The sequence below is a fragment of the Herpailurus yagouaroundi genome, unplaced genomic scaffold (genome assembly GCF_014898765.1).
Source record: "Herpailurus yagouaroundi ecotype Mexico unplaced genomic scaffold, PumYag 222, whole genome shotgun sequence".
Lineage (NCBI taxonomy): Eukaryota > Metazoa > Chordata > Mammalia > Carnivora > Felidae > Herpailurus > Herpailurus yagouaroundi.
This window is the reverse complement of record NW_024412453.1, coordinates 17,808,680-17,832,539: the sequence shown is the minus strand read 5'-3', so window position 1 is coordinate 17,832,539 and position 23,860 is coordinate 17,808,680. Positions and strand designations below refer to the sequence as shown.

Sequence of the window (23,860 nt, the reverse complement as noted above, 5' to 3'; positions counted from 1 at the left end):
ACTTCCAACTCCCACCTTTGGAAGTGCACCCCCAAGTTTTCATGTGTCTTATGTTCTGGGGTCGGAAGGATCCTTCCGAATGCCAGCAGTCACAGCAGAAGATTGCAGCTAGCATATCAAAATGTAGGGACCAGCTGGCCTCAGTAGGCTTTCTGCATGAGACCGTCCCACATTTCCGCAGCACGAAGGTGATCTGCTGTGAACACTCCAGCAAGTGTCTTCGTTGCTCAGTGTTGGTTTTTATCACCAGAGTCCTGGTTCCAGACACTACGGCTTGGCTTAGCAGCAGCAGGGATAGGAATTCTATGTGGGACCTAGGTTATGCATCCTCTTAGGGCAGTTGGGATTACCTTCAACAACCTGCTCAGAGGCACTATCTATCAATAAATGTCTTTAGGTTGGGATGGTCTAAATGGGTGAAGGGTGCTTAAAATATAACGGAGGGTGTCAAGTTGGCCAGAATTCATTGCAGGTGAGTGGTTTTCTTTAACAAAGCAGTGACGAGACCACACTTTGCAAACGACAACGGGGGAAAAGTAGGTTTAAAACGGTAGCTCCGGGAGCACCTGGGTGGCTCAGTCTGTTAAGCGTCCGACTCTTGATTTCAGCTCAGGTCGTGATATCGTGGTTCATGAGATCAAGGTTGGTGAGATCAAGCTGCATGCTGGGTTCAGCGCTCAGCAGGCAGAGCCTGCTTGCGATTCTCTCTGTCCCTCTCTCCCTGCCCCTCCCCCCCACTCTCATGTGCACACTCTCTCTCTCTCTCTCTCTGAAAATAAATAAATCAACATAAAAAATAGTACCTCCGATTTCTTCCATGTTAGTGAGTGAATAGGGGAATTTTACAGAGCCTCTCTGTTGAAAGCGGGGGGAACTTGGGTGAGCAGTTGGGCTGGACGAGCTTGTGGGTTTGTTCCCACGCTGGGATTCTCTCGGGGAGAGACTGAAACGACACTCGGCAGGGCTACAATGCGGTCCTGACAGCCGTGGGGGTCCGAGCATCCTGGGTGGGCATCCTGGGTGGGCTGAGATGGCCCGGCTCCCACGCCTCTGCCTCCTGCAGTCACTGGGTGTGGACCACCCGGAAAAGGCTGTGAGGAGGCTGACAGCTGAAAGCCTGTCCGGCAGCTGAGGTGACAGCTTTCGTGAAGGGGGCGGGGCAGGAAAGTACATCCCTGTGTCCTTATACCAACCCCTGATACACGGGACGGCCTTGGGGAAGGTGCCACGGTGCTGGCTGCATCGTGGAAGAAAAACAAAGGAGAAAATTGCCTCCGTGAGCCTGTCACAAGCTGCTTCTCTGTTGGAGCTGCAGCCCGGATCGCCCTGCAGGGGCAGGCCAGGGACCCTCAAGCAACAGCCCAGGTGCCCGGCAGAGCCGGCCTCACAGGCAAAGCCTCACAGGTTTTCAAGTACAAGGCGGTGAAAAACATAAGGAAATAAACAGCCAGGGACAGGAACCAACAGAAACAAGACAAAGTGAAAACAGATTCACAGAGTCCTCACATTTTGGGATTACCAAATCACAGATTATAAAACAATAATGCTCGTGATAGGTTTTTCTGTTCATAAGGCAGGTTTGAAAATATCTGCAAGCAATGGGGACGCAATACTCCTTGGGGGAAATATAAAATACGACCAACCAAGGAGCATGCTTCGTGGATGGGTCACCAGTAGACTCAAAACAGCGGAGGGAGAATTATGACCTGGAAGGAGGTGAGAAGAAACCACGCAGAAGGCAGCAATGAGGCCCCAAAGGATTTTAAAATGGCAGGAGAGCTGAAAACTGACGCAGGGAAGAGTGTTTTGCCTCCATTTAAGCAGAGATCCGGCAGGAAATGAGAGCAGGGGCAGAGGAAATGCATCTGAAAAGAGGGTGCCCAGATCTGTCCCCGAACTCAGTGTCGGGAAGCCCAGCAAATCCCAGACGAGAGTAATAAGAAATCTACACTAGGCACATCAGCGTACAACGGAGCACAGCAGATGGCAAGAGAAAAATCTTAAAAGTGGCCTGGGGAGCAAAAAGGAAAATTGCTTTTCAACAGAGCCACAGTGGGGGCCTGAAGACAGTGGCTTCATACACGGGTTGTGTAAAATAACTACAACAACAACAGCAGCAGTGGCAGCAGCGGCAACGGAGATTCCTTTAGGTTTTGTTTTTTTTTATTTTTTAATGTTTATTCATTTCTGACACAGAGAGAGTGGGTGTGCGTGCACGCAAGCGGAGGAGGGGCAAGGAGAGGGGGAGACACAGAATCTGAAGAAGGCTCCGGGCTCTGAGCTGTCGGCACGCAGCCCGATGCCCGGCTCAAACCCACAAACTGTGAGATCATGACCTGAGTCGAAGTCAGACGCTTAACCGACTGAGCCACCCAGGCGCCCCTAGGTTTTTGTTTTTTGGGTTTTTTTAGAGAGCGAAAGAGTGCGTGCATGCAAGTAGGGGAGAGGGGCAGAGAGAACCTTAAGCAGGCTCCAGGCTCAGTTCAGAGTCTGTCGCGGAGCTCGAGAGCTCGATCCCACAACCATGGGATCATGACATGAGCTGAAATCAAGAGTCGGATGCTCAACTGACTGAGCCATGCAGGCGCCCTCCCTTAGGTTTTTATTCTTTATTTTTTTAATAGGTAAAAATTTTTTAACAGGTAAAATTAAAGTGTATAGGAGGGGCTTTAGAGGGGATCATGTCAGAACCCAAAGGGAGTAAATACCTTCCAGAAGGAGAGTAAAGATAATTAAGTTTAGACTTTGCAACATAAAGCAGACCTGGTGATTCATTACTGAGCCAAGCAGGCCAGAAGCAGTGGGTAACTTTTAAACTTAATAGAAGAAAGAGTAACGAAAGGTTGGCTGAGTCCAAAAGCGGCATAAAAGAAGAGAGGACTTTGGTCATACGCCCACCTCCACGGCGTGGGGGCTGGAAGTCGGGGCGCAGGACGGGCACACCCTGTTCAGAACACTCTAGATGGAACGGACATGGCGCAGACCCCTCCCGCATGCACCTTCTTCCTGCATATAATTAGATAAATCATGGGAGGAAGTCACAGCTAACCCCTACCTGATCCAAACTCTAGACCTGAGCCAAAGTCGGACGCTCAAACGACTGAGTCACCCAGGCGCCCCCTCAAATTAAAAAAAAAATTTTTTTAATGTTTATTTATTTTTGAGACAGAGAGGGACAGAGCATGAACAGGGGAGGGTCAGAGAGAGGGAGACACAGAATCCGAAGCAGGCTCCAGGCTCTGAGCTGTCAGCACACAGCCCGATGCCCAGCTGGAACTCACGGACTGTGAGATCATGACCTGAGCCGAAGTTGGACGCTCAACCAACTAAGCCACCCAGCCGCCCCCTCAAATTTAAACGAAAGTACAGAGAGGCAAGAATGGCCAAAACCGCTTCAGGAAGAGCAAGATGGGAAACCTTGTTTTCCCGGACATGATGATCTATCAGAGAGCAATCATAATTAAGACTGACAAAAAGATTGATAGAACAGGAAACCCAAAGCCAAAGGCACGGGTGAAGATCGACAGTGACGCCGACCCCCGGCAGTGGGGGTCAGTAAATGGTGCTGCGGGGACGGGAGGACCTTCTGGGGAAGTTGAAACTGGACCCGCAAATCACAGCACCCACAGGGGTCAATTCCAGCGTCAAAACTCTGTAACGCTCTTGGCGATGATGATATAAAAGAGAACACTCCTATCCTCGAAGTGGGAAAGATTTCTTAAACAAGACGCAAACTAAATGACCGTAAAGGGGGGTGGATCTGACGTCGGGGCAGACTAGCGCTGTGCGAGGACGCACCTGCTCTCGAGAACCGTGTGGGCTCAGTGTCCACCGCAGCCTTGGAGTCCACCCTGAGCCCTGCGAGATCTGATTGTCAGGCGCGGTGGAAGGCGACGCTCTCGTGTGGACCAGTCGCGGGATCGCCTCCCAGGAAGGGCCTCGGAGGCCACCTGGCCCTTCTCCCCACGGCAGCTCAGCTCAGCTCAGCTCAGCCCAGGTTCGTGGGGTGGGGCGTGGGGGGCCCTGACGCGCCGAATGGGAACAGAACCTCAGGTGCTCAGCAAGCACCTTGAAGTCTGAGGAGCAGCGACCTAGCCCGTCTGTATGCTCGCCCGCCCGCACTCGAATCTCTCCCTCGGCGTTGCTGGTTCCCGCCACAGCGAGCCTGCTGGCGGACACTCAGTATCTCGGACGCTTTCAGTGAGAAGCCTCGGCCACTTGCACCCAGATTAGACACACGGCGCCACACAGGCTACTTTCCTCCCTACGCGCCCAGGACCTGGTCCCAAGCCAACTCCTCGGTACCTTCCTGTATTTGTGGAACAGGGATGTGTGATTGCCCACAGCACGTGGGGCCCCGGGGCAGACGCTGCAGATACAGTGATGGGTGAACAGTTAACTCGGGCAGGTTCACAGCACAGAGCCCTACCCTCTCCGATCGCAGTTAGCTCAGGGTGCCGGGGGGATGGGCACATAACCCGGACGGGGGAGGGGTGCAGGGTAAGGAGACCCCTGGGCAGCCCTCACTTCAGGTGAGAATTAGCCCGGCGGACAAGGCGGGTAACAGGTGCGGAAGCGGGGAGGCGTCTTGGATGACCGCGTCCCTATTCGGTGCCAGTGAAAACACTACCGCCTTCTGGTAAGACTGAAAATGTTTTGTCGTGTGGGAGACACTCACAGCTCTAGCTTTCCCCCCTCCTGTGCCTTGCGTTCGTCCCCTGGCGCCCCAGTCATCAACTCTGCAGGCCTGCGGGAGGCGGGAGCGGGACGTCCTGCCCTCCGGGTGCTGACTGCGGCCCTTTCTCCGGGCAGGCACAGGCCTGCAGTGGAAGAACGTGGGCGGCTTCAGCGGGGAGTTTAACTTCTGCCAGGTGCTGCTGATGCTTCTGCTGGACTCCGTCTTGTACGGCGCGGTGGCCGGGTACGTGGAGGCCGTCCTCCCGGGCGAGCACGGCGTGCCCAAGCCCTGGTACTTCTTCGTCATGGTGAGTGTGGGCGCCGCCGCTCTGCAGACCGACGCAGACCGTCCACGGCCTCCCTCCCGATACCCTCGCCTGTCGTGGCGGTGTCCCCGATGAAATCCCGAACCCCAGGACACCTAAGCTGGGTCCTCTAAGCCGGATTCACCCCGGAACCTATCAGCTTGCGGTCACCAGGGGAGCACGATTAACGCCCCGCCAGCGGCCCCGTTGTGAAGGGGGTGACCCTGTCTGACGTGCACGGGTACTCACTCTGGACCTCTGCGCGGCCGCCCTGCTGGCCCTTCCCAGAGGGTGGACAAGCGCCCGCCTGGTACTGCTCCAGGCCTCGGCCACAGGGAGCTTGCCGGCATGCCGCGAGCCAGGGCGGGGCGCGTCCCCGTCACTCACTCCGTCCTCAGGACCACGAATTGCAGGCTAGAAAGCGGCTTGCTGTTAGTGGGTCCACGAGCTGCTTGACATCTCCAGGCACCACTAAATATTTGGGACCAGGAAACTTGGGGGCTGGAGGGGGAGGGATGTGGAGAACTCGGTTTACCGAAATATTTATCTTCCCGAAGCAGACAGTGGACTCACCCGCACGTGCTCATGTCAGCTGCCTTTCTGTCTAGCCATCCCACTGGCGTGGACAGCCCGTGCCCCTCACGCAGTCGGTGCTCCGGGTGGCGGATCCGGACAACTCTCCAAAGAGCAAGTTGATTCAGGAAGAGCCTACCAATTTGAAGAAAGGGATTGAAATCCAGCATCTCTACAAGGTATCGGCTCACAAATCTCCTTCCAAGAACTGAAGAAACAGGCGCAGAGGCTTCTGTTTTATTGTTGATGGGGGTTACGAGGCACAATTTCCTGACCGAGGTTTCGTTTCCTCCTGGAATGCTGTCCTCAAAAGAGGAACCTGATGTAAAGTGCCCTGTCTCCTGGGGTGCAGCTAAGTGGAGGAGGGTGGAGGGTCTGGATGATCTCTCTTGAAATAACCCGCCCCCCTCACCCCTGCCTTGCCAGCGCCCCTGCCTGGAGACACCTGGGACACCCTGGGACTCAGCCACTTGCTGGCTGACTTCCATCCTCCACGGTTCACACACCCAGCCACTCGGAGCCCCAGCTCTCAGGGCCCGCTTCCAGCTGGGGCGTGATTCCCTGTCACCAGCGTTGGCTGAGCCCTTCCTGCACGCAGAGCCCCGCGTGACTAGGCGGTGCCGCGACGGGACGCCTGGACACAAGCCCCATGCCGGGGATGTCCCACATTTTCTCCTTTGGCCCCGTCTGTCCTTCAAATGCGATGAGTCCCAAGGAGAGGCGGTTTCCTTGTACTGACAACGCAGCCTTGTCACGCTCGCAGCCTTTCTCTGCCTGTGGGAGCTGGAGGGGGAGGAGGCGTCACATTCTGGCCCGGGACGGGATGGCTCCAGCTCCCTCCAGGCATGCCTGCCACTTCCACAAGCAGGGATTCCCTTTGTGCTCACACAACAGGCTGTCTGCAGCCACACGGTTCTGGCATGATTTCTGAGGGGGCTTAGCCAGGTAATGCGGGGAAAGGTGTGGTTCTAGAAGCAGGGAGAAATCTCCCTGCCAAGCTCTGAGCCCCTCGTCCTCGAGCTCTGGCCTCCGTGGCTCGGGTACCAGGGACAACCCCCAGGACTGCGCCCCACCCCCGTCAGGCTCCTCACCAGCACCCCCCCCCCACCCCGGTCAGCTAAACCCCGAAAAGAGGGCTCCCTTCTACATTTCCACTTGGATTCCCACCGATGGGCTGGCAAGGGAACTTGGGGTGGGTCACAGGTTCGTCACAAACGCCACGTGTGTGCACGTGCTCCACGGTCAGTCACGCGCTGAATTTTCCGCAGGTCTATCACACAGGAAAGAATAAACATGTAGCAGTCAAAGACCTGACCCTGAATCTGTACCAGGGGCAGATCACCGCTGTCCTGGGACACAACGGAGCCGGCAAAACCACCACGTGCTACGTGCTCACAGGTACCTGTGCGGGGCCAGCCCCTCGAGGAGGAACAGACCCCGAATTCTGTTCCATCTCCCCTCGTTAGATCTCACTGACGTCTTAACACGAAGCGTTTGCTGTTTGTTTTTAAGCCATCTGTATCCTGTCTGGCTGTTCACGTGACCTTGTAGCAGGAAAAGGAAATTTTTGGCTCTTTCAGCCTGCAGACTCTGATCTCACACGCTATCCAGGAGCTGTGAGCCCTGCCCTATGTGTGTCTCCCCACATAGAACCTTCCGGTACAGGGAGGCACCACTAATATCCTAACCATGAAATCCATCCATTTGCTTCTGATTGGGGGGGGGGGGGCGGGGGGGGAGGTGGCTCAGTTAGGATGAGACCTGGAGAATTATCCTACAATTACTTCGGTTTCACAATCATTTTGATGCCTACATAGTTATTTCATATTCTGTCAGCTGAAACAATAGGCTGCGATGTTTGAGAACTTGTTCATTCTGCAAATATGTATTTCTTGGAGCCTTAACCTGTGTAAAGTTCTGTACAAGACCAACGAGACACATTTCTGAGCTTCAAGGAGCTCTGAGAGCCAAGCAGTCACAGACATCCACCCTGCCAGAGAAACTATCGGCATCTCAGAGGCAGGCTGCCTCGGTTCCCCTCTCAGGCTGCTGTGCACCTTCTCTGGAAGATTCTGACGAGCAGCAAAGGGGAAACTTGGTCTGAGGTTCCGTCGGTCTCTCCCCCTCCACGCCCCGTCCCCGGCATCAGGATTTTAGGATCTGAGGCTCAGCCCCACAGACGCTCACTGGACAGGCTCTGTGGGGGTCAGGACAGGGGACTGAGGCAGGCAGGTTTCCTGGACTGGGGGGCAGTACTGTCTCTAGACAGGGGTCCTTGTCAGATGCAGGCATTGCTGATGCCAGAGGCCTCTCCTCCTGTATGGACTTGAGGTCCTCAGCGCCTGTAGGGTGACCCAGCTAGACCCCCAGGCCACATGACTAAGGCCCTAGTGTTGTTCAAAGACAAAGACGTAAACCATTTCCCCCGCCGCCCGCCCCAAACACACACACAGACACACACACACTCTTCCCGGGTGCTTCCCTCTCTGCTGTTCTCAGCAGTGGTTTCTGTATATGCGTGCTACCTCTGTCTCCCACATCCCTCTCTCCAGAGAATCTGTTCTGTTTCCCTCTGGCCAGTGGTGCTTGGATCAGGGCTTGGCAAAGAACAGCCACGCAGTAAATACTTTTCAACGAATGACTGACTGAATGAATGAATGAACGTAATTGCAAGTCCTGCCACAATGCGGACCACGAATGACCTCTCAGAGATGAGCCACGGATTTCTACCGGCAGTGACACGGCACAGAAAAAAAGGCCAACACGGCCCTGGAGAAAGTGGCACGGCTGAGAGACACCGAGCGAGACTGAATAGCCCTGAAGATGCTAAGCCGGGAAGGGAAAGCCTGGCTGAGGGCCCAGGACACTGAACATTGAAGGGCTTCTGTGCACGGAGGCCCCAAAGTTGGCACAGGCCTGTTCTGTATCTGAAACCCCATTCCTCCACCCAGTAAAGCTATGTGGGTTTTGAAAAAAAAATTCTAGGAGCTATTCTAGTATTGTAACTCTACATAAAAAGACTTATGTATTTAACGTGGAAAGCATCACTGGTTTTCCTCCCCATCCCCCAACCGCAGTCACCGATGCTTTATCGTCCACAGGCAAATGAAAGATCCCAAAACGCCATCAGTGGGTAATTTGGCAGGAAGTATCAAGAACCTGAAAGTCTTGTCCCCTCTTGGCCACCGAATCTACTGACATTGGTTTGGAGTCAGAAAGTGTATGGGGAGGAAGGCAGAGTTGAGATCCATGTTCATACTCACGAAACACTGCAAACTACCTAAATACCTAAATACCTACTAGCATGGTGTGAATAAATACGCAGGGTATATTCATAACAATGAAATCCTGTTAGCCTTCGCAAATTATATAGATCTCGTTGACGTGGAGAAATGGCCTCAGTAGACTGTTTTGTGAAAAGGCCAGTTAAAAGAACCAGAATTTATATTTCCCAGTTTTGCTAGAAACTTAGCATGTGGGACAGCGTACGCATAAGAACGTAAGAACACAGTCGGAAGTATGCAAAACAATGTTAACAGCGGTCGTGTTTACAGGTTGGGATGTGCATAACCTTCGTCTGCTTTGCCCTTCTTCCTTTAACCCTGTTGCAATAGACATCTATGGCCTTTTTCAGTCTGAAAAAATACAACTTAAAATAAGAAAATGAGACTAGGGGGTGCCTGGGTGGCTCAGCCAGTTGAGCGTCCGACTTCGGCCCAGGTCCTGATCTCAAGGCTTGTGAGTTCAAGCCCCGAGTCAGGCTCTGTGCTGACAGCTCAGAGCCCGGAGCCTTCTTCAGATTCTGTGTCTCCCTCTCTCTCTGCCCCTACCCCACTTGTGCTCTCTGTCTCTCTCTCAAAAATAAATAAACATTTAAAAAATGTTTTTAAAGGAACTGATAATAAAGACAGAGTACACAGATGGGCCGTATACACATCCCCACATGCACCAGGCAGGGGGTACGATCATTTGAGTGCTCCCTGGGGCTTACTGGGAATTTACACGGAATCAGTCATGGGTCTCAGGTCAAACCTATTAGACAACCCAAACACCATCGTTCTGAACCACGTTTCCACAGTTGCTCTTAATGCTCACCTCAGTGTAAGCATGACGCGCACCCGTGTGTGTCTTCTTCACCGAGGCAGGCTGGAGCTCCTCAGACGTAGGAAGGAGGTCTCCTGCCTCCGCTGCCCCCACACATCCTCACTCACTGTCACAGATCATCTACGCCTCGGATGTTCCCAATCGTGACAAGGCAGAGGCGGCCTGCACGCCAACAAACAGAGTGTCCTTACACCCTTGCTCTGCCGCATGCTCTGACTGCAGGTGACCTTGGGATATGTCTTCTCCTTGCTCCTAGGTCTTATTCCCCCTTCAAGTGGGTGTGTGTATATCAATGGATATGAAATTTCACGCAATATGGCGGAGATCCGGAAGAGCGTGGGCTGGTGCCCCCAACACGACATCCTGTTTGATGACCTCACCGTAGCGGAGCATCTCTCTTTCTATGCTCAGGTGAGTCTGTGCGCGACAGGCTGTGGCTTCTCTGCGTCCTGGTGGTGGGAAGACAGGCTGTGGCTCCCTGACCCCAACCTCAGAGGGTCCTAAAACCTCTTTTGGACACTGTTCCCCAACCATTTGGGGAGGAGGAGAGGCAAGGGTTATCATTAGGGTAGGGTGATTATAAAGGATACAAGTCGGGACCAGCCGAACGAAGAGACATACACACAGGGTGAGGTCTGGGTGAGTCCCACGTGCGAAGCTTCCATATCCTCAGGACATATACCCTGCTGGCACGTCGCCGTGCAGGAGGGCAGCTCACTTAACCTTCCAGTGTCCAGTTTTTGTTTTTTTTTTCTATTTTTTAAAAAATATTTTCGGGGCACCTGGGTGGCTCGGTCGGTTAAGCGTCCAACTTCAGCTCAGGTCATGATCTCACGGACCGTGAGTTCGAGCCCCGCGTCGGGCTCTGGGCTGATGGCTCAGAGTCTGGAGCCTGCTTCCGGTTCTGTGTCTCCCTCTCTCTCTGCCCCTCCCCCATTCATGCTCTGTCTCTCTCTGTCTCAAAAATAAACGTAAAAAAAAAAAAATTAAAAAAAAATATTTTCATTTATTTTTGAGAGAGATAGACAGAGTGTGAGTCAGCTCATTAGCATAAACTAAGGCGTGGCCCAAGGGTACAGCCCTGAATAACGACACACGCATCCCTCCAAGGGTGTAGAGGCCCCTCCCACTGACTGGGTGAAAAGCCAGCCAAACTCTTGCCTTTGCAACACTTAGATTTCTCATCTGTGGAACGTCCCCTGGATCCCGGGGGGTGGCTCCCACTTGGTCAGTAGGTATAATCCTTTCCTTCATACGCTGCTGTACTTGGTACTGATGAGACTCATATCCACATGATTCAAACCCCAAGAGCCTTGTGCCCATCCCTTTCCACAGAGGTAGTAAGTTTCTGGGGTGCAGTTTATGCAGGTAGTAGCAAAATGCCTGTGGGACAGCTGGGCCTCTACCAGGGCGGCATGGAGGGAAGTCAGGGCACAGAGCGCAGCACGTGGAGGGAAGGAGGAGGCGCCAAGCCCGGGAGCCCCTGCCCGACGTCCCTGCCCCCGCTGTCTCAGCTGAAGGGCCTGTCCCGCCTCAAGTGCCCCGAAGAGGTCCAGCGGATGCTGCACGCCCTCAGCCTGGAGGACAAGCGGGACTCCCTGAGCAGGTGCCTGAGCGGGGGCCTGAGGCGCAAGCTGTCCATCGGCATCGCCCTCATCGCGGGCTCCAAGGTAGGCGGGCGGGAGGCCCCGGGGCGGGGCGCCCAGCACGGCGGGCGGCCACGGGGAGCCGCCGCCACCCCGCCACCCTGCCACCCGCCACCGGCTCCTCGGCCCGGTCCGCAGGTGCTGATGCTGGACGAGCCCACCTCGGGCATGGACGCCGTCTCCAGGAGGGCCATCTGGGACCTGCTGCAGCAGCACAAGAGCCAGCGCACCGTGCTGCTCACCACGCACTTCATGGACGAGGCCGACCTGCTGGGGGACCGCGTGGCCATCATGGCCAAGGGGGAGCTTCAGTGCTGCGGGTCCTCGCTGTTCCTCAAGCAGAAGTACGGTGAGTGGGGCGGGCGGGGCCCTGCGGCCGGGCCGGGGCCGGGAAGGGAGGAGGGGGTGTGGGAGCAGACTCAGATCTGGAGGCAGGACACTGATGTCTGAGTTCCGTTCTGTGGGTTCACGGCCTCTCCACCCACGCGGCCAGGGGTTTTATCCTTCTTCCACCGTCCTTTCCCGATGTGACAAGTGGACACTCAGGGACCATGCTCCTCAAGGACTGAGCCAGCGTGTGCGAAGCACCTGTACAGATGTGGGGTGTTTCTACAAGTGGCTCCCTTGTTTTCCTGGACCCCACAGCCTCCTGTGTCACTGCCGCCCCCATCCTTCCTCTGCCCCCTGACCGGGTGACCTCATCCAGCCTGTGGTCATCCTCTCTCCAGCCCGGATCCCTTCCTGAGCTCCCCGTGCGCGGGCGCTGCCCGGCTGCGGCAGGCTTGTCCAAACCCTGTGCAGCCCCGGGCTCCCGCACTCTGCCCACAGCACAGGCAGACGATGTCCTGTAGGATGTGGGCCAAAACCTTGCAGGCTTACTGACCCCTCCGTCTGTCAGAGCCCATATCCTATCTGTTCCCAAATCCTGGGGGCCTTCCCTTCCCCCCTCACCTCCACGCCCGTCTAGCACCCTGGACTGGCTTCCATCCTCTCCTGGCCTGGATTGTCACACCTGCCTGCTGACCACCACCACTAACCACCCCCCCCCACCCCCCACCGCCCTGTTGTCAGAATGAGCCTGTCACTCTTCGGCTCAGCCCTGCAGTGACCTCCCCTCCCACCGAGAGCAAAAGCCAGAGTCCTAGGGGTGGCCCACGGGCCGTGCTTGGCCTGGTGTGCCATGTTTAAAATCATACTCCCTGGGGGCACCTGGGTGGCTCAGTCAGTTGAGTGTCTGACTTCGGCTCAGGACGTGATCTCACAGTTCATGAGTTCGAGCCCCGTGTCAGGCTCTGAGCTGTGAGCACAGAACCTGGAGCCTGCTTCGGATTCTGTGTCTCTCTCTCTCTCTCTGCCCCTCCCCTATTCATGCTCTGTCCCTCTCAAAAATAAACACAAAAAGAATTTTTTTAAATCACATTCCCCAACCCTCCACACCCCGTCCCATGTCTGTCTTTCTTGACACATGGCTCATGTCACTAATACTCTATACATTTTCCCTGTGTATCTTATTGTCTGTCTCACACTCCTTTAATGAAGGCCCATGAGAGCAAGAACTCCTGACTGGTACCTAGAACAGTGCCTGTCTCATCGCAAGGGCTTGAGAAATGTTTGTTGAGTGGCCCAATCGCCAGCATCACGCTAACAAGTGTCACTAGTGTCAGAAACGATGTTCAAAACGCCAAAAGCATGATGTGATTATTACAGAGGTAGCCTTGTTCTTCACGTTGATGTGCAAGGTCTCTGCCAAGTCAGCTGCCCTCCATACAGCCCTCTGCCACGTCGGCCAGCATCGCTAAGTCCGTCATTACCACCTCCGGTCACGGAGGAGAAGGCCAGACCCTCCAGAATACCGGCCTTCAGAGGTCAGTTCGTTGTGTGAAAACAATTCATCCCCACGGGGCCCTCCAGCTCCACGTTCCCAGGGAGCCGCCCCTTCTGACCTACAGAAAAAGTAAGTGCAGCTACAAAGAGTAAGATTATTTCAGGCTCTTTGAAATGTTGTTTCAGGTGCAGGATATTACATGACTTTAGTGAAGAAACCTCACTGTAGCACAGAGAAGATTGCCCATCTGATTTATCACCACATACCCAATGCGGTTTTGCAGTCCAGCATTGGAGAAGAATTAACGTTTATTCTTCCTAAAAAGAGCATGCCCAGGTGCGGACCCCAGGGGGCGGGAGTACCTGTGTGTGTGCACGGGAGTACCTGTGAGCGTGCACGGGAGTGCCTGCGTGCATGCACGGACTGTCCAGAGCCATCCCCCGTCTCTGTCCTCAGCAAGAGCTCTCTGTTCTGTGAGGGTCTGGACCCCCAGGCCTTTGGTACCTCCTGGAGAGACAGCACACTCCAGCCTAAGCACACTTGAAAATATGGGGCTCTGATCATGTCACCTCCATCCTTTAAAGCCCTCGATGGCTCCCAGAAGCCTTCAGGTTAAAGTCAAATTCTTAAATATGGCTTTACAGGGGCCCTTTTATTGGGTGACTGAGCTCAGATGAAGGTTTTACCTGATTTTCTTTAATTATTTCAGACCCCGGATAGGTTCCCGGCACCCCCCCAACACCCCGTCCTCTGCATCATGTTGTTCTCAAGTAGGAATCTTACCTCCTACTTCACTATGAAGTCGAGAGCCAGCAAACAAGAACTCCGTCTCACTCCCACACAAGCCCACACTCGCTCCTTTCTTCCTTCCATCTCTTAACAGCCCAGAACGTGTCCCCTTCCTGCTGAAGGCTCACCCTTCAGCCCCAGCTGCGCGTCTACCCACCTTGCTTCTCAGGAACGCACCTGCTTGACTCACCCCGCCCATCCACACCATCAACTCCTGTCTCCACTGGGTCACTTCCAGGAGCACCCGAACTCCCCCACCGCCCTCTCCCCAGCCCCTGGCCCCCACCGTTATATACTTTCTGTCTCTAAGATCTGGACTGCTCTCACTGCCTCTTATGAGTGCCAGCGTGCACTTTCCCATTGGCTTTTGGATCTGTCCTTTCGTGACTGGCTTAGATCACTAAGCACAGTGTCCTCAAGGTTCAATGTTGTGGCGTCTTGCAGAATTTTCCTCCTCCCTAAGGCTGAATATTTTTCCCTTACACACACACACACACACGCACACACACACACACCCCACGTTCTTTATCCATAGCGGACATGCGGGTTGCTGCCACATGTTAGCTATTGTGAATAATACTGCCATGAACATGGGTGTACGAGTATCCATTCACGACCCTGCTTCCCATTCTTTGGTGTATATTTCCTCGCCATTCATAGGTCTTCTTTGAAGCAACGTCTATTGCCCATTTTAAAAAAAACTTTTATTTATTCAGTAATGTCTACACCCAGCATGGGGCTCGAACTCACGACCCAGAGATCGAGAGTTGCATGCTCTTCTACCTGAGCCAGGTGCCCCCTGTTGCCCATTTTTGAATCGAGTTGCTCTTTGCGTTGAGTAGTAGGAATTTTCTATATATTCTGGATATTAATCCTTGATTAGATATAGCATTTGCAATATTCTCTTCCATCCAGTGCGTTGTCTTTTTATTTTAAATGTTTTATTTATTTTTGAGAGACAGAGTGTGAGCAGGGGAGGGGCAGAGACAGAGAAGGACAGAGGATCTGAAGCAGGCTCTGCTCTGACAGCAGACAGCCCGACGTGGGGATCGAACCCGCTGGGCCGCCTTTTTACTCTGATGATGGTGTTTCTTGCTGCACGGTTGTTGTTTTTTAATTTTCATGACATCTGATTTGCTCATTTTTTTCTTGTGTTACCATACCCTTGGTGTCACATCCAAGAAGTTACCGCCAGATCCCATGTCATGAAGCTCTGTCCCATGTTTCCTCCTGAGAGTCGATTTCAGGTCTTACATTTGGGTCCTCGATCTATTTTGAGTTAGTTTTTGTATGTGGTGTTATGTAGGGTCCCATGTCATGCTGTTGTGTGGGGATGTCCAGTTTTCCCAGCCCCACCTGTTGAAAAGACTGTCCGTTTCCCCTCACTGAATGGTCTTGGCAACTTCGTCGAAAACTATTTGACAATAAATGCGAGGACTTATTTCTAGGCTCTCTGTTCTTTTCCATCTATGCGTCCGTCTGCCTTTGTGCCAATATTGCCCTGCTTGGATTGCTGTCGCTTCTTAGATGGCCGGGGAGCGTGAGTCCTCCAGTTTTGTTCTCCTTTGAGATTGTTTTGGTATCCAGGGTCCTTTGAGATTCCATATGAATCTGAGGATGGCATTTTCTACGTCTGCAAACAACATCACTGCTTTTTTGGTAGGGACTGCACTGGATCTGCAGATTTCTCCAGCTGGTATTGACATTTTAACAAAATTAAGTCTTCCAGTCCATAAACAGGGGCTGTGTTTCCATGTATTTACAACTTCTTTCATTTCCTTCAGCAATGTTTTATAGTTTTCATCGTAAAAGTCTTTCACTTCCTTGATTACGCTGATTCCTAAGAATTTTTTTTTGATGCTATAGGAAATGGGGTTATTTTTATAATTTCCTTTTCAGATCTGTTCATTGTATTTAGAAATGCAATGGATTTTTGCGCGCTGACTTTGTCTCCTGCTACTTTGCTGAATTTGCTTATTAGTTCTAACAGCTTCTTTGTAGCATCTTAGAGTTTTCTACATATAAGATCATATCATCTGCAAACAGATAATTGTACTTCTTCCTCTCCAGTTTGGATGCTTTTTACTTCTTTTTCTTGCCTGACGGCTCTGACTACAGCTTCCAGTGGCACACACATCAGACAGATTCTGCCAGCGCCGACGCCGTGCCAGGGGAGGGGCACATTCCGAGTCCCTCCCACTCTGCCGTCTTCCTGGCGTCCCTGTCTCACACGTAGGCCCTCAGCCATGACCCAGCCTCCCCAAAACACAAGCGGCGGAGTTAAATTAGCGCTTGATTACAAAACGATACCTAGAAAATCCACAAATATTTGGAAATGCAACACCACACTTCTGAACAGCTTATGGGTCAAAGAGGAATCAGTAATGATTCGGGGGGTGCTTGGGTGGCTCAGTTAAGCATCTGACTCTTGATTTTGGCTCAGGTTATGATCCCACGGTTGTGATATCGAGCCCCACATCTGGCGCCATGCTCAGCACATGCTCAGCACTTAAGAATCTGCTTAAGATTCTCTCTCTCTCTCTGTTTCTCTGCTCCTCCTCCACTCTCTCTCTCTAAAAAAGGAAGAAAGAGAGAGAGAGAGAGAGAGAGAGAGAAAGAGAGAGAAAGGAAGCTCAGAATACAGAGAAGGAAAGAAATAATAAATACGAGGAGAGCAAATGATGAAATAAGAAGCAAAAGAAAAAATCGAGAAATCTAAAATCGCCAGACATTGTTTATTAAAAATATTAATAAAAGTGACAAGCTTCTGCCAAAGCCATTAAAGAAAAAAAGAAGAAAAGACAAGAACCAGCCACAGGAATGAACAGATCATTCTGCACACCGACTGCACAGTCAGGATGGGACATGGAGAAAAGATCACAGACAAATTGGATTTGGATACAACAGGCTGATTCCTTGAAAAACACAATCCACCAAAACTGACACCAGGTGGGAAAGACGAGGACGAATCACCGTGCATCTACTGACAAGATCAAATCTGCAATGACAAACGTTCCCGAAAAGAAAATGCCAGGTCCCATCAAACGCCGAGGAAATTTAAAAAAAAGAGAGAGAGAGAGAGAGAAGGGAGCAGCTCCCAACCCGTTTAAGGGCATGAGTCTCCAGTAGCAAAACTCTGGCACATGAACACGAACACAAAGTCTTGAGCAAAATTACGAGCCGGCAAATGGACCTACCTGGGGATCCCAGGACGGCTTCGCACCCAGGTCTGGGGCCTCAGCGGGGATTCCCGGAAAGCCTTCCAGCTGGGAACGGTGGGCAGCACATGGACGCGATCCTCCCAGGCCCGGTGGCCCATGGCTCCGAGAAACCACGGCAGAGCCCGTGGGCTTCCTCTGACCCGACCCCCATCACTTCCACCCAAATGTCGGTCAGCAGGAGAACCAGCACTCACACTGGGGCATATTGCTTTTGGTGAACACTCACCCACAGAGACACACAATGAACAATAATACACTAGCAATGCGCGCAAACCACACGGTCAAACTTCAGAAACAAGTTGCATAGAGGAAACCAGACCCAAAGTAGACGAAGATTCCACTTATGTGAAGACAAAGACCGGGTATGGGGAACCTCTGGTGGTGGAAATAGAGACACTGGTCATCTGCGGGGAGGAGACAGAACCTTCTGGAAGGGGCAGCAGGAGCACTGTGTAGGGTGACGGAAAGGCCTACCTCCTGGGGCACCCGGGTGGCTCAGTCAGTTGGGGGTCCGACTTCAGCTCAGGTCATGATCTCACAGTTCGTGAGTTTGAGCCCCACATCGGGCTCTGCACTAGCAGCTTAGAGCCTGGAATCTGCTTCAGATTCTGTGTCTCCCTCTCTCTCTGCCCCTCCCCCACTCACATTATGTCTCTCTCTGGAAGATAAACATTGAAAAATTTTTTTTAAAAAAGTAACATCACCTCTTGACTGACACGAGAACAAGGCATCTCACTACGTGAAAACTTTGCTCCAATTTTTCAGAAGGGACATACTGACTTTGTTGCAAGACAGTAGCAATCCATGAGCACAATTTCAGTAAACGACACTGAACACACAGCACAGGCCGGCTGCTCTGCAAGGTGTCCTTATGTTCACTGTGCTCTTTACGACTCGGTGCATGAGGTAGTCTCTACCCTACAGATGAGGAGAGACTCGGGACGTGAAAGAGCTAGCCCAGAGTCACACGGCCAGGCAGCGGCAGAGTCCGCACATAGTCACAGCACAGCCACAGTCAGTGCACTGTGCAAGCTCTTAACGCACCTGCCGCCCTTGGGGGCGGACGAGAACGCCGCGCAGCCTCATGAGGGCATCAGGCATGCGAGCGGGGTTTCTTACAGGCACTTTGCCGGCCTGGACACTGGGCTGTGAGGGAGCAGATAGGAGATTGTGGGTTTCTTAATATCACACAAAAAGCCACAATCCATTCATGCATGCATGAGGAAGGGTTTGAGATCAGCAGGTTGTTAAGAATTAGCTCCTTTCCTCATTTACCGTAACAGCAGGAAAACCAAAACAAAAAAGAGCACTCACTGTCTTTGGAGAGAACGGCCTGGGTTTGTGCCCTGTCTCCGCCGTGTGGTCTTGGGGAAGTCACTTAACCTCAGCACTGTCTTCAAAGAGCTGTGGAGACAATTGCCGGAGTTCATAGGTGGAAAAGGGCTTGGAACGGCCACTGGCCCTAGTCAGCACTCCAAAAAGAGTAGGAAAGAGATGGAATGATATTCGCACAACGTGCGAGGTGTGTGTGCGATTTACCCTCACAGAAACATTCTGGAGTAAATGCTGTCACCCTCATCCTCACCGGTTCAAGTTCAGAGTCCTGAAGCTAGAGGGCGACCAAGTTGAGATTTGAACAAGGTCCAACTCGACTCCACAGCCCCCGCTGTTTGCCCTGCGGAAAGCTCAGGGTGACGGTGATGGCGGGGCGGGGGTGGGGGGGGTCCCCTCGCACCCGTGAGGAATAAAACCTCTCTTCCCTTCCAGGTTTGCATCTCTATTTACCGAGTTGGAACAGAGGCAGGTGGAGCTGGGGATCGCCAGCTTCGGGGCCTCGGTCACCACCATGGAGGAGGTCTTCATTCGGTAAGCAAGGGTGAAACTGTCACGCATCTACCCGTGGACCGGAGCCCGGCTCCTCCTCGGAGCGCCCTTGCTGGGCGGCCTCCCAGTCTCTGATGAGGACTTCTAGCAATAGGGGTACGGCTTAACAGAGAAAGCGTTGAACGCAATACCACTTTCTAGGAGTGGCGTATCATGTGGGATGTCGTTGACTATAATTGACTCAGCTGGTTTATGCGGCTCTGGAGTTGGCCTATTGGTCTGATTTTTTTTTTTAATGTTTATTTATTGTTGAGGGGGAGAGAGAGAGAGAGAGAGAGAGAGAGAGAGAGAGAGAGAGAATAAGCTGGGGAGGGGCAGAGAGAGAGAGACACACACACACACAAAATCCGAAGCAGGCTCTGGGCTCTGAGCTGTCAGCCCAGAGACAGACACAGGGCTCGAACTCAAGAACTGCGAGATCATAACCTGAGCCAAAGTCGGACGCTTAACCAATGGAGCCACTCAGGCGCCCCTGATTGGTCCAGTTCGACTGTCACGAGGCAGGACACAGGCTTACTTCTAGGAAGGCCGTGAAGGGGCACTCTAGGAAAGCCAACCAGAAGACCAAAGAAGGCCAGAGAGGGGCGATGGGAACAGGTCAGTGTGACTTGATCCAGTCTGGCAATATCTGTCTTTTAACTGGACCGTGTAGGCTATTTGCAAGTATTGTGACTGATACGTTCGATTTTATATCTATCATTTCATTTGGTATTTCCCATTAGTCTTCTCCTCCCCTTTTTGGGTTATTTCTCCTGATTCTATATTTTCCTTCCCCACACTAGTTGGAAAGTATACGTTCTTACTGTATTATGGTAGCAGTCAGCCTAGACGTTGAGACACACAAGAGTGAATTAATATCTTTACTCTGCTTCTGGAAAACGCCAAGACCTTGGGACGCGCACATATCCCACCATCACCAGCTTGTATATAGCGTATATTTTAATTCTCTCTTTTTTTTCAACACCACAAGACAGTATTATTGGTAGAGAAAGCCAATGGTCATTCAAACTCATGTGCACGTATCCCTGCCTCTGTGTTCTTTCCTCTTCTCGGGTAACTGTCCTGCCCACAGTACAGTCTTCACAGCACCCTTCAGCGCTTTTACGCGGGTGCCAAACACACTTGTGTGGGGTTTCCTGGGGGCCCTGGAAATGATTTTAGTTCTCTACGTTTTGAAGGATATTTTCACCAGATTGAAAGTAATCTTCCATCGGTGCTGAAAATACTATTTCGCGGACTCTACTCCTGTGGCTGAATATGAGCTGTGGGTCTAACCCTTGTTCCTTTGAAAGAAATCGGGCCACTGTGCTTCTGATGTTATGCAACTTAACCATGGTGTATCTCCGTACGGTTTTCCTTCTAACTATCCTGCTTGACATCTGATGGACTTCTGGCCATGGATGGAACGTCTTTCACGACTTCCCACGTGTGAGGCCACCGCCTGCTCCCATGGTGCCTTGCTCCTCACCGTGGGACAGGTGTTTCTTCTCTCACCATGGGACAGGCGGGATCCTCTCATTCTGTGTGCTGGGTGAGTCTGCCCTTCCTTCCCCCCTCTCTGGCCCTCTGGTCTCCCGGAGCCACGTGCTGGCTCAGACCCTCCGACGTACCACCCAGGTGGCTCTTCCCTCTTCAGCTGTTTTCCATCCTCAGCTTGACACTTCCTCTGGGTTCTCTTAAATAATTAAGTTTTTACTGAAGCATGACAAATGTACCAAAAGGTGCGTAAACACCAAGCCTCTGGCTCAGTTTTCTTCCGGAGTTCCTGGACTTCTTGTGTGCTCTGGATAGAGGTCCTCTGTCGAGTACGTTTTCTTCCCAGCCCGTGGCTTGCCTGTTCCTATTTTCGGAGCCCACCTGTAGGTCAGAGTCATGCTGCTACTCTCTCCTCTAGGAACGTTACCATTTTAGCTTCCGCATTAGATCTGTGACCCCCCCGGTGTTAACTTTTCTGTGCAGTGTGACAAGAGGCTGAGGTTCATTTTCTTTTTTCAGTTCATTTATTTATTTGGGGGAGGGGGTGAGGGGCAGAGAGAGAAGGAGAGATAGAATCCCAAGCAGGCTGCATGCTGTCAGCACAGAGCCCGACTGAGGCCTCGAACTCAGGAACTGTGAGATCATGACCCGAGCTGAAGTTTGACGCTTACCCAACTGAGCCACCCAGGCACCCCAAGGTTTATTTTCTTGCACGTGGGTACCCAGTCGTGACGGAACCACTTGGCGAAGAGACTTCCTTCCAGGCTGAATTGTTTGGATGCCTTCACCAAAAATCAATTCACTGCACATGTCCATTTCTATGCCCCCCTCTTCTGCCCCACGCTAGACCCACGCGGTCGAGATTACCGCAGCTTTACAAAGGACATCTTGAAGTCAGGTAGTAGATAGTTTCTCCGGATCTGTTTTTTGAAGATGGTTTTGGCCATTACAGATCATTTGGGCTAACATGTAAATTTAAAAATAAACTTGTCAGGGGCGCCTAGGTGGCGCAGTCGGTTGAGCGTCCGACTTCAGCCAGGTCACGATCTCGCGGTCCGTGAGTTCAAGCCCCGCGTCAGGCTCTGGGCTGATGGCTCAGAGCCTGGAGCCTGTTTCTGATTCTGTGTCTCCCTCTCTCTCTGCCCCTCCCCCGTTCATGCTCTGTCTCTCTCTGTCCCAAAAATAAATAAAAACGTTGAAAAAAAATTAAAAAAAAAAACAAACATGTCAGTTTCTATTGAAAAAAAAAAAAGAACTTGTTGGAAAGCTGGCTCATCGGTTACAGCAGAAACACCACGCTAATGCAAGGTGTGAACAGTACGGAAAAGTCGGCAGCAGGGGAGAGAAGAAGTATATGGGAACTCTGTGCTTTCTGCTCAGTTTTTCTGCAAACCTAAAACCATCTAAAATATAGAGTCTTTTTTTTTTTTTTAAACTGCTGGGAATATGACCGGTACTAGGTTGAACGTATATATCAATTTGGGGACAATGGACATCTGAAACATGCACCGTGCCAATCCACAGGTACTCTACACAGCCTCCTTTATCTGCGAGGTCGTCTATAATTTTTATCAGCCATCTCTTGCATTTTCCAGAAGCTCTGCCTATCTTTTATTAAACTTATTCCTAAGTATTTCAATTTTTTTCAAAGGGATGGAAATGGATCTCTCAATTTCATTTCCAATCACTTGCTGCAGATCTAGAAATCATTTTTTAAGTTATTGATATCTAGAAATATTGCTTAACTCAGTAGTTCAAACAATTTTGGGTTGACTTCCTTAGTATTTTGGATAGGACCATCATGTCATTTAAAGACAGTTTTACTTCGTATTTTCCAGGCTTCATGCCTTTTGCTTGCTTATCTCACTGCAAGGGGCCTCAGCATAACACTGAGTCCAAGCAGAGAGGGGGGACGTCCTCAGCTGGTTAGGCAGAAGCGCTTCCTTGTAAGATAGTTTTTAGATAGTTTATTTTCAGCCATACATATATTCAACTAGGGACCTGAGATATAAATTTCCCTTTGAGCTTCACGTGCCTGCGTCGCACAGTTGTTTGATATGTAATCTTTTCTTCCCCATCCAGTTAGAAATATGTTTAATTTTCTATTGTGGTTTCCACTCTGACCTGTGGTTTATTTAGAACTGTGTTTCTTAATTTCCAAACTCGTGGAGAGTTTTGTTTTTTTTTACTGTTCCTATTCAGGGGCACCCGGGGGCTAAGTCGGTTAACCATCTGACTCTTGATTTCAACTCAGGTCATGATCTCACAGTTCATGGGTTCGAGCCCCGCATCAGGCCCTGTGCTGACAGCTCAGAGCCTGGAGCCTGCTTGGGATTCTCTCCCCCCCACCCGCAGCTCTCTGTCCTCCATTCCGCTCATGCGTGTGCGCTCTCTCCCTCTCTCAAAAATAAATAAACTTAGAAAATGTTTCCTTGCTTTATTTTGCCTTGTCTTGTTAATATATGTGATTTCTAACCTAATTTCACTGTGGCCCGAGTACATACTCTGTATAGCCTCCTTCTTTCAAAATGCTTGAGTCTGTGGCTCACCTTACCTTCCATTTTTGTAAAATTTCCTATGTTCTTGAAAGAACGCGCATTCTGCAGTGGCTGGGTGCAGTCTTTTGTGTATGGCGACTAGGTCCGATTGTTAATCGTGGTGTACAAATCTCCTGTGTCTTTTTAAAAAAATGATTATCTGCCTGTTCTCTGGGTTCCTAGAGGTAACACGCTGATTTTAACTTTGTCCAGTTTTGCTTTGTTTTTCAGCGACTGCATCAGGTGCCTACACATTAGAATTGTTAACATATTTTGCTGGTAAGCCCAACAACTGAACATCCATCTAGTTGTATATACTAGCTTTGTTTTGGTTCAAAGTCGTGAGAAGGTTCTTGTCCACCCATTTGCATTCGGTCTTCCCGTGGCCGTATTTTAAGTGCACTTCTTGTCAACAGCGAACCGTTGAAATTTCAGAAAACAACTCCTTCATCCATCTTTCTCTTTTAACTGGAACCTCGGGGCCTTGACAACTGATGAAAATCCCAGTTCACTGGGTTGCAAATCTGCCATATTACTTGCTGTTTTCTGTTTGCCTACCAGGTCCACATTCACTTTCTATTTCCTTTCCAACTTTGGGGTGCACTTAATATTTTTTAAATGTTTATTTTGAGAGAGACAGAGCAGCATGCGTGTGAGCAGGTCAGGGGCAGAGAGAGGGTGAGACATGGGGCTGGATCCCACGAACCGTGAGATTATGACCCTAACCGAAATCAAGTCAAGACGCTTAACTGAGTGAGCCAAGCAGGAGCCCCTAATCCATATATAATCCATATATATATATATATATATATATATATATATT

At 51.4% G+C, this 23,860-nt stretch overlaps 1 protein-coding gene across 1 annotated transcript in view; it reads left to right on the top strand.

The window, feature by feature from the left end:
* Positions 1-23,860, top strand: part of LOC121019331 (ATP-binding cassette sub-family A member 17-like) — a 76,861-nt gene that overhangs the window by 19,366 nt on the left and 33,635 nt on the right. Inside the window, exons 9-16 of the mRNA XM_040458683.1 lie at positions 4,813-4,991; positions 5,612-5,734; positions 6,824-6,953; positions 9,916-10,070; positions 11,174-11,329; positions 11,444-11,654; positions 13,316-13,510; positions 18,883-19,006. Of these exons, the coding sequence (XP_040314617.1) occupies positions 4,813-4,991; positions 5,612-5,734; positions 6,824-6,953; positions 9,916-10,070; positions 11,174-11,329; positions 11,444-11,654; positions 13,316-13,510; positions 18,883-19,006 (1,273 nt within the window). The remainder of the gene's footprint in view (positions 1-4,812; positions 4,992-5,611; positions 5,735-6,823; positions 6,954-9,915; positions 10,071-11,173; positions 11,330-11,443; positions 11,655-13,315; positions 13,511-18,882; positions 19,007-23,860) is intronic.